Here is a 10,841-nt window from a genome sequence, read left to right on the forward strand (position 1 = left end):
AATGAAATAGTCCTTATAAGAGAAGATAGAAAGCAACACTCCATTCACATACATTTAAATGTTTAGAGGGCTTTCTTATTCAACAAATATTTACTAAGCAACTATTATATTCTAAGCACTATGTTCCATGTGAGAAAGGAAGGGAAGTGCAGAGCGGCTGCCACCCAGGATCTCACGATGGGTAAAGTCTGCACAGAGGGACCATGACCCCCAGCACCACCATGCTGCCGTGGAGGCACAGACAAGCCACAGTGGGAGCAGGAAGGGAGGCGCCCCACCTCCTATCCTGGTGGCCTGGTGCGCGAATCCACCCTGCATGGCACTGCGGGCTCTGTGAGGCCAGCACCCTCTCCCCTCCACCCTTACACCTCCACAGCCTAGCACGGCGCCCAGCGCATAGGTGTCATTGAACAAATGATTGTTGAATGAATGCCTTCCGGTGCGGGAAGTCAGGGAAGGCTTGAGTGGAGGTGCGGTAGCTATTTAGAACACGTTGGTTTAGACAGTAGCTGTATTCTCCCGCGGGGTTGTTAGATTTCAAAACAAGGACATTACAGAATCCATCCAACTGCTCATGGGTGGGAGAAAGCCCATCTATCCAGGGAACTTCCTCCGTGTTTATCTGTTCACTTGTGTGTTTCATCAAGGCCTCTTCCCTGCCGTGGGTCAGTTCAGGCTGCATTTAGAAAACCTGGAACCCATCATATTTCTCAGGAACCAGAGTTCAGAGGCACAACTACCATACCTGTGATAGGGAAGCAGCATAAATGGGTTTTATCAGCAAAAAGGAGAGAGGTCTGATGAAAACCACATGAAGTCTACAGCACTTGAGAGACACCCCTCACCCCCAGGAAATTTCTCCTTTAGGTCCAGGCTCTTCTTTGAAGTACACAGCCCCAAGGTGTGTGGGAAGGGGTGTGGAAGGAGGATGGGTCAATTCACTCATGGAAAAGGCTTCAAAGTTGCCATTGTTCCCAGTAGGTCAACCCTGCCAGTGCTGGGGCGCTGTGGGTCCTGCATGTGGACTGTGTCTGTATCTGCCCTCAAGCTGTGGCAGGAGAGCTTGCTATACAGCTGACCCCATGTCCAACCACTGCCCAAATAGAATGAAGCTGTTTCATAAGAATTAGAGGGAAATAATCTGCATCAGTGAGGCTGTGCCCACAGGACTAGGTAAAACAAACAGATTCTGAACACAGAAGACTTAAGGATAAAATTTAGGATGGAATTTTAATTACTTGGAACTAGAGAAATGACTTCCAAGGAGTATATATTTAAATGTGCATCTGTTTCACAGGTGTTAGTGAGTGTTTAAAAAAAGAAAGATTATCGGATCAAATAAGTTTGAGAAGTTCTGGATTTCTTTACCAGCAGGACTTCTCAGAGCCTTTAAAATGATAATATACATTGTCAGTCTCCAAGACTGAAGTAGGGTATACAGTATTTTCCAAGCTTATTTGGACTTAGAACCTTTTTTGCAGAGAAATTTAGAAAAACTGGAGTTCTGTGAAGTCCTCATGAGATATACTTGTCTAAACCACTCTCAAACTTTGAGGACTTACTTTCTCCATATGGATATCAATCTGAATCTCAGAAACCTCCAGAGAAAGAGATTCCCAAGCCCCCTATGTAACTTACTCCAGACTTTCACAATCTTCATAGTTAAGAAGTCCTCCTGCGCATTTGTATAAATATTCTTATGGCAACTTTAGTCTGTCTTTTCTGCCCTCCAGGAATCAGTCTCTAAAAGGGGTATCTTTCGTAGGCTGCCATTCCATGATTAAGCCCTACCCTCTGTTTTCCATCTTTTCCAGTGCCATAAAAATTTCCCTCAAGATTCATTTCCAAAATTAATCCCTGGCTTTCCTCCAGACTCTTTCAATACTCCTCCTTCACTTTCAGCTGTGGAACCCAGAATGGGCATCCACCCTCCAGGAGGCCAGACCAGCTCAAGCTGGCTCTGAGGGAAAGGTCTGTGGGGTGATTACAAAGGAAGCTGAGAAATTAGGACTCAGCGAGCCAGACCTCTCTCAGGTGTCAGAGTAAATAGTGATTTGGAGGAGCCTCTAACACAGGGACAGGAGACGTTGCTGCCCAGGGAGGCTGACCCTGCCTGGTTAGAGTTCTTGTAAAGCATCCTCCTATTGTGTGCTGTCTGGTAGCTACGGAAAGCTGATCTTTGGAGCCGGAACCAGGCTGGCTGTGTACCCATGTGAGTAAGACCATGCAAATGACCAAGGCAAAAGTAACTGATGACTTGTCTATGAGAAAACAGGCAATGATGTATGGCAAAGCCAGGGATATATGGAACATTTGTTTCCCATTTCTACAAGCTCTCAGTGACTTAAAATGTTCCCATTTCTCAAATTAAAGACGAAAGTGCCAAGGGCCAGTCAATAAAAATCTGAGTGGAATAATTTATGAAAACGTGAAAAGAGTTCCAGATATTTGGTGCTTTTGAGCAAAGCCGATAATATCAGCACCAGATAATCTGAACATTCAGGAAATCAGCTAAGGGTCCTTGAGGGAAAAAGACATGAGTTAATGGCAAACACAAATTCTCTTGTATTGCAGCAGGTAGCTAAATTCCCTGGTTTGGCTAATGAGCATGGTGTGGGGATACCTGCTCAAAGAATCTTCCTCTCTGGAGTTTAGCAGGGTTGTCAACCTCTCTCAGGATAAAAATGACTCCAACCCCTATTTAAACAGCAGTTATACCATGTGAAATAACAAGGCATGGAAGCAAAATGGTAGGGGTTCATAGCACAGCTTGGGAGGCTGGCATATCTGGGGAGAATTCTGGCTCTGCCCTGTCCAGTTAATAGGGCAAAATGACATAACCATATCACCATAATATGAGACAATGCCCAATACATAGCAAGTAATCAATAAATTGTAGCTTTTCTAAATTATTATTATTATTATTATTATCATCATCATCATCAAGGTTTTGCTGTACTAAATCTTAAATTATTATAAAGAGAAAGGGGAACAGCTTCCCTGGGAAATAAGAGGTCTAAGAAACAAAGACCCAGGGGGACTTTTAGGATGGTGCTCTCGGATTCTGGTGGGTTCTGGCAGATTAACATCAGGGAGGTTATTGCAAAGACCTTACCTGTAGTGGGATAACACCGGTGTTAACAAGCTAATCTTTGGAACAGGGACCAGAGTGAGTGTCCAGCCAAGTAAGTAGAGTGGGGCAAGGGTGGACATTGACAATTAATTCTTCTTTGTTTAAGATGCTGAGTTGAGCCCAGGTATTTTCTTCTATAGGATCCCAAATGGTTCTTTCCACTCATCTCTCAAATATCCTCCAGTCTAGCCCTCAGTGCTCCAGAAACATGCTTAGGCTGGGACCTTAAGAATCATGAGGCAGGTATGAGTAAGTAGTCCTGGACCTTCCATGAGAGGATCCAAGATTCTCCTGCCCTGAGCAGGGGGTTCTGCTCTACTAAATCACAACCTCCATCCCAGGGCATGACGGCAGGATGGGGCAGGAGGAAAGGACTGAACACACCAGAGACAAAATCTCAACACAAAAGAGCAGAAGGTCTAACTCTACATAGTGTGATTCTCCAGTCCTTGTGGGAAACCAGTGCTTCTTCTACTAAAATGGGAGATAGGGCCAGGGAGTTTCTGTAGTGGTGTCACCTGCAGTGTGAATCTGGAGGAGTGGCTGGTAAACTCACATTTGGGAAGGGAACCCAAGTGTCCATAATATCTGGTGAGTCATCCCAGTTGGCACCCCATTTGAAACCCCATCGGCCAGTGCCAGTAATCCTTCCCCTTGGGGCCTTGGTGATGTCTATAGTGAGGCCAACTGTGGGTGTTATGACTAATTTTCTTACAGAGGCCTCTTCCATGTGGCCATGTGAAGGGAGAAGGCATCATTATCAATCTTCAAAATCTGTGTTTCTCTAGGTCAAACACATTAAAATTTAATTGTGGATATTTGTAAATGCCTTCCATGTGGCCATCACTCTATAAAATGTTAGACTGTGTATGAGGAAGTCGAAGATACATTCATGACCTGTCCCCAAATAATATAAAAACTAGTGAAAGGGACAGAACTATTGTAAATTCAGCAACCTAAAGACTATTTCAATATTAACCAATTGATGATGTCAACAGGCACATTAGAGATTCAGAGGAAGAGGGCTCTGGCTGGAAAGTTGGCCTAGATGGAGAAGGTTTTATGCAGTGGAAAGGGTTCATTGAGCCGGAAAGATAAAGAAGATCAGTATGAACAAAGAAAGGAGAGGGGGGTTCCAGGCACAAAGAAAACAGGAAGACGGCATGATCTTGAGAATTAAATAAGGCACGTGCATTTTGGCATAAGTAAACACGTCTGTTACTAAAGTTGGATGGAGAGAAAGGCAAAGGAATGAAGAAAAGGAATCCTAGAGCCTTCGAGAAAATACGGTCAAGGCCGTGGCCAGCCACTGGGAAACTGGGAACCCAGTTTAGAAATGCACACCAGGTGTGAAAGTGAGGGACCAGCTCTTCCCATGGACAGCTCATGGCCTGGGGGCCTCCTCTCTCTTTCCTCAGTGGCCTGTGAAAGGAGCTCCCCATTCCTCAGGGGAGGAGAAACCTAACGGTTTCTGTAATGGAGATACTGAGAGTGGTATGACAGGGCCGCCTCAGGGCTGCAATTTGGCAAAGGCACCAGAGTTTCCGTTATTCCGGGGAAGCCTTCCCAGGAAGTGCTACTGCTTCTGACGCTCACAGGGCCTCAGCGGGCCCCGGGGTCAGTTTCTCTAACTCACGTTTCTGGCTTCCTAGTGTCTAACTGCAAAGCACAGATTTAGTGGTAAGGGAGCTTTCAATCACTGCTGTGCCCCTGGGGACCTAAAGCACTAGAGCATTGGGACACGTGCTTTTGTGGTTAGTTTTGAATTAAAATAAAAGGTTAGGATGTAGAATAGCTGAACTTCCACAGTGCAAAGTTGATCCAGGCTGGCTAAATCTACCTTTGGAGATATCACCTGTGGTAAGACATGTTTATCTTGCTAGAGTAGAACAGGACGCTTTTTCCCCCAGGGCAGATCGACCCCCTAAAGCCCGCAAAATTAAAAGTGACTTATTGCAAGATAAATTAAAAATTTTTAAGTGACTTTATTGTTTTCAGACAAAAATAGTAAGGTTGCACCAGACGTATGTGGGGGTAAAAGTAAAATGGGGCTTAAAAAAAATCTAGTTTTGGGATGAGTACGCAGCTCCTTTGACCAAAAAGTCTAACAAGCAGAAATTTTGCAAACCTGATGGTCACTAGCCCATGTATTGATTTAACAGTTGTTTCCTGAGCACCTAGCATGTGGCATATACTAGGGATATGGCAATAAATCAGAGACGGGCCTTTGCTGTTACAGAGCTGACATCCCAGGGAGCCAATGTGAAGAGCTTGGTGCAGCTGTACTCTTTTAGGGCATAGATAGGACTTGGGAGAAGAAATTCAAGATTTGGAAGATCATAGCAGACCCTGAATGCCATGCCAAGAAGTCTGGCCATTATTCCAGACAATAGGGAGTCCCTGGATTATTTAGAACAGAAAGTGACCCAGACAGCTCCATGTTTGGAGGGTGAGCTCAAAGAAGAGATTGAGGTGGGGAGAGGATGACAAAGAGAAGAAATCAGAGGCAGGGAAGCCAGACAGGAGAAACAACAGCAAAAATACAGATAGGGGAGCCCAAAGGGTATCGACTGGTAAAAATAGGATGTGAAAAAAGCTAAAAATCACCGTAATTGTTCTGACTTCATTTATTGCTATTTTATTTTGATCTCTCATTAGCAAAGCTGAGCAATTGGTCTGCCCCTGGTAGTCACCCCTCACAAACTTCAAGGTGGCTTTAAGTCTCACACTCAGCCCCTTTTGTCAGCATCAAAGTCTTGTGCTCCGTGGCATTGTTCTCTGGGACTGACGCTATCCAATAGGACTTCCTGTGACAGTGGCAATGTTCTATCAGTCTTCGCCACCCGATACAGCAGCCACCAGCTGCATGTGGCTATTGACCTCTGAAATGAGGTTTTAATTTTTAATTGAATTGTTAAGTTTATTTAATTTTGGTTAACTTTAATTTAAATAGCCACATGTAGCTAAAGACTATCATATTGGACAGCGTGGTCTTGACCTTCTCCAGCCTGATACCCACTGGCTCTAGGACTTAAGTGAATGTTTAACCAGGACTGAAAGTTGGGCATCTGGCTCCCACAGCCATCCTCACTCCCACCTAAGGCGAAGCTGCATCTGGTGACACCTTCTTTTTAAGGCCACATTCTCTCAGTAACTCCACACCCTTCCATGTCCCCCCTCCCAGTCCCGCCCATGACGCCCACTGATGACTAAAAAACCCATTCGGGTGTGTTGGTAATGCTAACGGCTTCCCATCTCTCCCCTCCCAGTAGAAGATTTATGTCATAGGGCCTTAACCCATGATGATGCCAGGCCCCACAGTATGTGGAGTTTGGAGGGGAGCCGGCAAAATCCTTCAGGGTCAAAGCTTTGGACGTCCCTTAACGTGACCATGGACCCAGCCCTGCTCTGCCACTCCAGGGGTCGCCCCACCCGCAATCCTGCCTTGACTCAGCATCCCAAGTCCATGCCAAAGGCTGATTTCCGAAGTTTCGGGTCCAGCTGGATGTCTGCATTGCCAAGGCCACCCTGGCTGTCTCAGCAAGTGGGGTGCATCACTAGTCTGAGAAGCCTTGTGTGCGTGGTGAGGAGCTGTGGGAGCAGAGAACCACAGGGGCAGGAAGCTGTAGTTCTAACCCTGCTGTAAACTCTCTGGGTGGCCCCAACGTGTTAATCCTCCCTGCAAACCTCTGCTTCTTCCTCTAAAGGCAGGAGGTCTGAAAGAACAAACAATGAGAGTTACATTAAAACACTAAACCCTGCAGAAATACTGAAAAATGATTCTCGGCATGGAGGGAAAGCCTTCAGCAACTCCTGCTCCATGGGGTGAAGAGTAGAAACTACGTGTTACTCGGTAGCACATTATGGTAGCAATATCCTGGTAGTATCAGTAGCTACATCTACTTACATCTGTTCAATCCTTTACATTTTATTAAATATAATTTTATATGAAGTAACTCTCATTGGTTTCTCAGAAAAACCTGGTTAAGAAGGTGGACAAGGCAACAGCTTCATTTTACAAATTAAATTCCTGAGATTTAAGAGGCAGTGTGACTTGCTCAAGGCCTGTATCTAGTAAGTGGAGGAGCCAGGGCTTGGACAGAGGTGTCTTGATTTATAGTCCAAAACTTCTGTGGAAGTGAGAAACCTCCTAGCAGTGGGACCCACTTTCTGACTTAGCTCCAGCCTATCAAAAACTTCCGCGTCCTGCCAGTGCCCAGTGTCGGTGTGGGAGACTAAGCTGATTCCAAGTGTGGTTTGCTTTGCTGGGCCTTTTCTCTGTGCTTGTTTGTCCTGCCAGAGCTGTGTTCTTTACCAGACCTACTGAGCTTTTGAAGAAGTTCCCCTTGGGTAGAAGAATGCACAGTATCATTAAGTGGACCTTCATTTCTGGTTTCCTTGAGTGGCAGGCAGGGCCTGGCAGAGAGGGTTCACTGAGAGCCTAGCCTCTTGGCTGGGATTCATGGCTTGTGCCTGTCCCTGAGTCCGTCTGTTGCAAGCAGCTGGTTTCTAGAATGTTCTTTCCCATCTAAAGTCTGAGAATGTGACTTGTCAGCCCCACGGAGTCTTGTTCTTGCCCATCACTGGTATCTGGACTCAGACCTGGGTTGGGGTGAGGAGGGAAACAAACATCTGCTCACCCAGATGCTCCTTTTGGCCCACAGATATCAAGAACCCTGACCCCGCCGTGTACCAGCTGAGAAGCCCTAAATCCAGCAACATTTCGGTCTGCCTGTTCACCGATTTTGATTCTAAAATCAATGTGTCACAAAGCCTGAGCTCCACGGTGTTTGGCTCTAACAGCACGGCGCTGGACATGAAGGCCGTGGGTTCCAAGAGCAACGGGGTGCTGCACTGGAGTCAGAGCTCTGACTTCAAATGTAATGAAACCTTTGACGAGAACTTTCACTCCAATTCAGGTGAGTACAGCTCGGTGCCTGAGCAAGCTGAGCCTTCACTGCGGGAGGCCTGGTTTAGCTGGGGCTCACTCAGGCCGATGGTACCTAAATGCCACTGCCTCATCAACTGTCAGCAAAGCCCCCGACCCTCTTGTAACTGGGCACCAGGGAACCCCATCTTGTCAGGCCACCGAGTTTCCTGGGCACAAAGAGATGGGAAGAAGGTGGCAGGAGAAGGAACTGGCCCTCAGTCTCACTCGCCCTGAGGTCCCACCTCCCTGCCTCTGCTTGAGGCTTGCCCCTCACTGCTCTTCCAGGATCCATTCTAATGCCCTTCTCCAAGGTCCCTCCCCTTGTTTCTTTCTCTCTGCCCTATCCTAACCTCACTCAGTCATTCAGACATTCAACAACCACTCATTGTTCATATACAGCATGCCAGGCACTGGAGTAGAGTAGTAATAAGTTAGGTGAGGGGTCTGCCCTAAGGAAACTTCATTCTAGTTGGGGAAGACCATCTATCAGCAAAAAGAAATGTAGATAACTTCAGATTATAGTAAGTGCTTTAGTTTGGAGTTGAGGAAACAACCACCTTAGGGACAAAAGTCAGGAAAGGGCTCTCTGGGGAACTCTGAGCTGAGATATAAAGGCTAAGAAGGTGCCAAGGGCAGAGAGAGGCCCCTGTGGAGGCCTGAGGCAGGAGCTTAGAGAGAAAGAAGAGCTGTAGGAAACGAAAGGGAAGCAGGCAAGGGCCAATTGGGAGAGCCTCTCGGGTCGTAAGAGGGCAGGTACTGTTCTAATTACCGTGAGAAGCTATCATCTGGCTTTAAGCAGGGAAATGACATCTGATTTACTTGTTAAAAGTGCACTCTGACTGCTGAGTGGAGATTGGGATCCAGGAGCAAGAGTAGAAGCAGAAAGGAAGCTGATGCAGCAGAGAGACGAGGGAGGCCAGGGCCGGGCGGCAGCAGGGGAGTTGAGTGGCCAACACCAGTTGGGACTCAAAGGCAGAGCCATACAGGGATGGGAGGTAATGAGGGTATCGAAGAAGGTGGCTGGATTTTATGCCTGAGCAGCTGAGTCGATGACGGCGCCATTTACTGAGACGGAGAAAACAAAGGAAGAAATTTGGGGTGCAGGGACGGGATGCTGTGGGCCACACGAAAGCATCCATACCCCTTATGGCACTTGTCACTGTGTGCATCTTAGTGCCGCTATCGAACTTCAGCCTGGAAGCTGCCCAAGGGCAGGGTCTGTGCTCACAGTTCATATGGCCTTGTGTCATGTAACATGAACTGTGCACAGCCAGTGTTTGTTAAGTGAGTGAGGTGGTGCCCAAAGGCCAGGCTGTTGGTCCTGCCAGGGCCAGTGGCTCTCCCCAGCAGGTGCCCACATGCAACAAGCTCGCTCCAGCTCTCTCCATGAGGAAACATGCAAAGGCTGTAGACAATCACTTGCCCAACTCCTAGGAGGTCTAGAGTGGGAAAGTCAGCACACTCAGGACTCAGAAAATTTCTTGTTTTCTCCTTTCAGAAGTTTCCTGTAATGCCATGTTGGTAGAGAAAAGCTTTGAAACAGGTAAGAGAGGGGTCTATCCTGGCTTTGCACAAATTCGGGGAGCAGTGAGCCCACAGTAACCCTGCCTGGGTAGGGGAGAGGGAAAGGAGTTTGTGGATCCAGGAATGACGTTGTGCGGAGAGGGAACAGCAGTTCAAGCCCTGCTCAGAGCTTCCTGGGGTCATTCCTGAATCCCCAGGTTCCTCTCATCATCTCTCCATTTTCTTGCCCATTCTGAGTAATTAGAAGATGAGGCTCTAGTTTTTACCCAACCAATGACTCACTTGTAAGCTTCCGTATTCCTCTCAATCACTCCACTGTCGGGAGAGCCAACAAGAGCTTCTGTGTGGCCCATCTGTGAGATTTCTGAGGCGCTTATAGCCCTAAACTAACCAGGTCACCCTGAGGACAGCTGCCCTCCATGGCCAGGGGGTTTTGTCTTCTTTCAAGAAAAGCAGCAGAACTTGTGTAGGTGGTGATCTTCTCTCTCAAGGATCCCCACCACTCCTCCCTACCTCCCTGGGCCCATATTCATTTCCACTTGAGCTGTTTTTATGAGTCATCCCCTTGTGGTTCAGCCACTGGATTCTCACAAAGGGGCCCAGGCCTAAGGGATTGCAGTAAGTTCTGAGCACCCACCTCCTCTCCATCCCCTGAGGGGCTCAGAAATAAAATAAGTACTAAGTGCAGTTGGTGTTTCCCTTTTGAAATGAAATACTGTTGATCCTAAGGAATGTACAGATATGTTTACGAGGGGATGTGCACAGAAGCTCAAAGGGAGAGGTGGGTCCAGGTGCTGAGCCCATCCCACCCTGCTTTGGGGGAAAGCCAGTGGTATGTCACAGGGTGCTGTGTGGACCTCAGGTGCCCATGCTTATAACCGCTGTGGCCTCTTGTTTTTGCAGATATGAACCTAAACTTCCAAAACTTGTCTGTGATCGGGTTCCGCATCCTGCTCCTGAAAGTGGCCGGCTTTAACCTGCTCATGACCCTGCGGCTGTGGTCCAGCTGAGGTGAGCGGGCCTCTCAGCCAGGAGGTGGGGCTCGAGGGGCTCAGGTGGGTCCCCAAGCCCTGAAAGCAAACCTGCCCCCAGGGTCTTCTTTTTAGGTACTCAGTCTGAGCTCACCAAACTCCTCCATCTTTTCCTGTTAGGAGTTCCTCTTGTTAATAACCACGGCCTGGAACATTTGTGTAACACAATACACTCCTCAGGTGACAACAGTCACAGCAGTTGGGTCGTGTCTCCCCCACAAAG

General features: G+C 47.4%; 1 protein-coding gene across 1 annotated transcript in view; it reads left to right on the forward strand.

Moving 5' to 3' along the window:
- The window catches only part of LOC107531685 (T cell receptor alpha chain MC.7.G5-like), a 246,975-nt gene extending 236,378 nt beyond the window's left edge, over positions 1–10,597 (forward strand). The window contains exons 4-6 of the mRNA XM_087815060.1: positions 7,798–8,052; positions 9,562–9,606; positions 10,491–10,597. Coding sequence (XP_087671186.1) covers positions 7,798–8,052; positions 9,562–9,606; positions 10,491–10,597 — 407 coding nt within the window. The remainder of the gene's footprint in view (positions 1–7,797; positions 8,053–9,561; positions 9,607–10,490) is intronic.
- The last annotated feature ends 244 nt before the right edge of the window (positions 10,598–10,841 follow it).

The sequence above is a fragment of the Miniopterus natalensis genome, chromosome 1 (assembly GCF_054644295.1).
Source record: "Miniopterus natalensis isolate mMinNat1 chromosome 1, mMinNat1.hap1, whole genome shotgun sequence".
Taxonomy (NCBI): Eukaryota; Metazoa; Chordata; class Mammalia; order Chiroptera; family Miniopteridae; genus Miniopterus; species Miniopterus natalensis.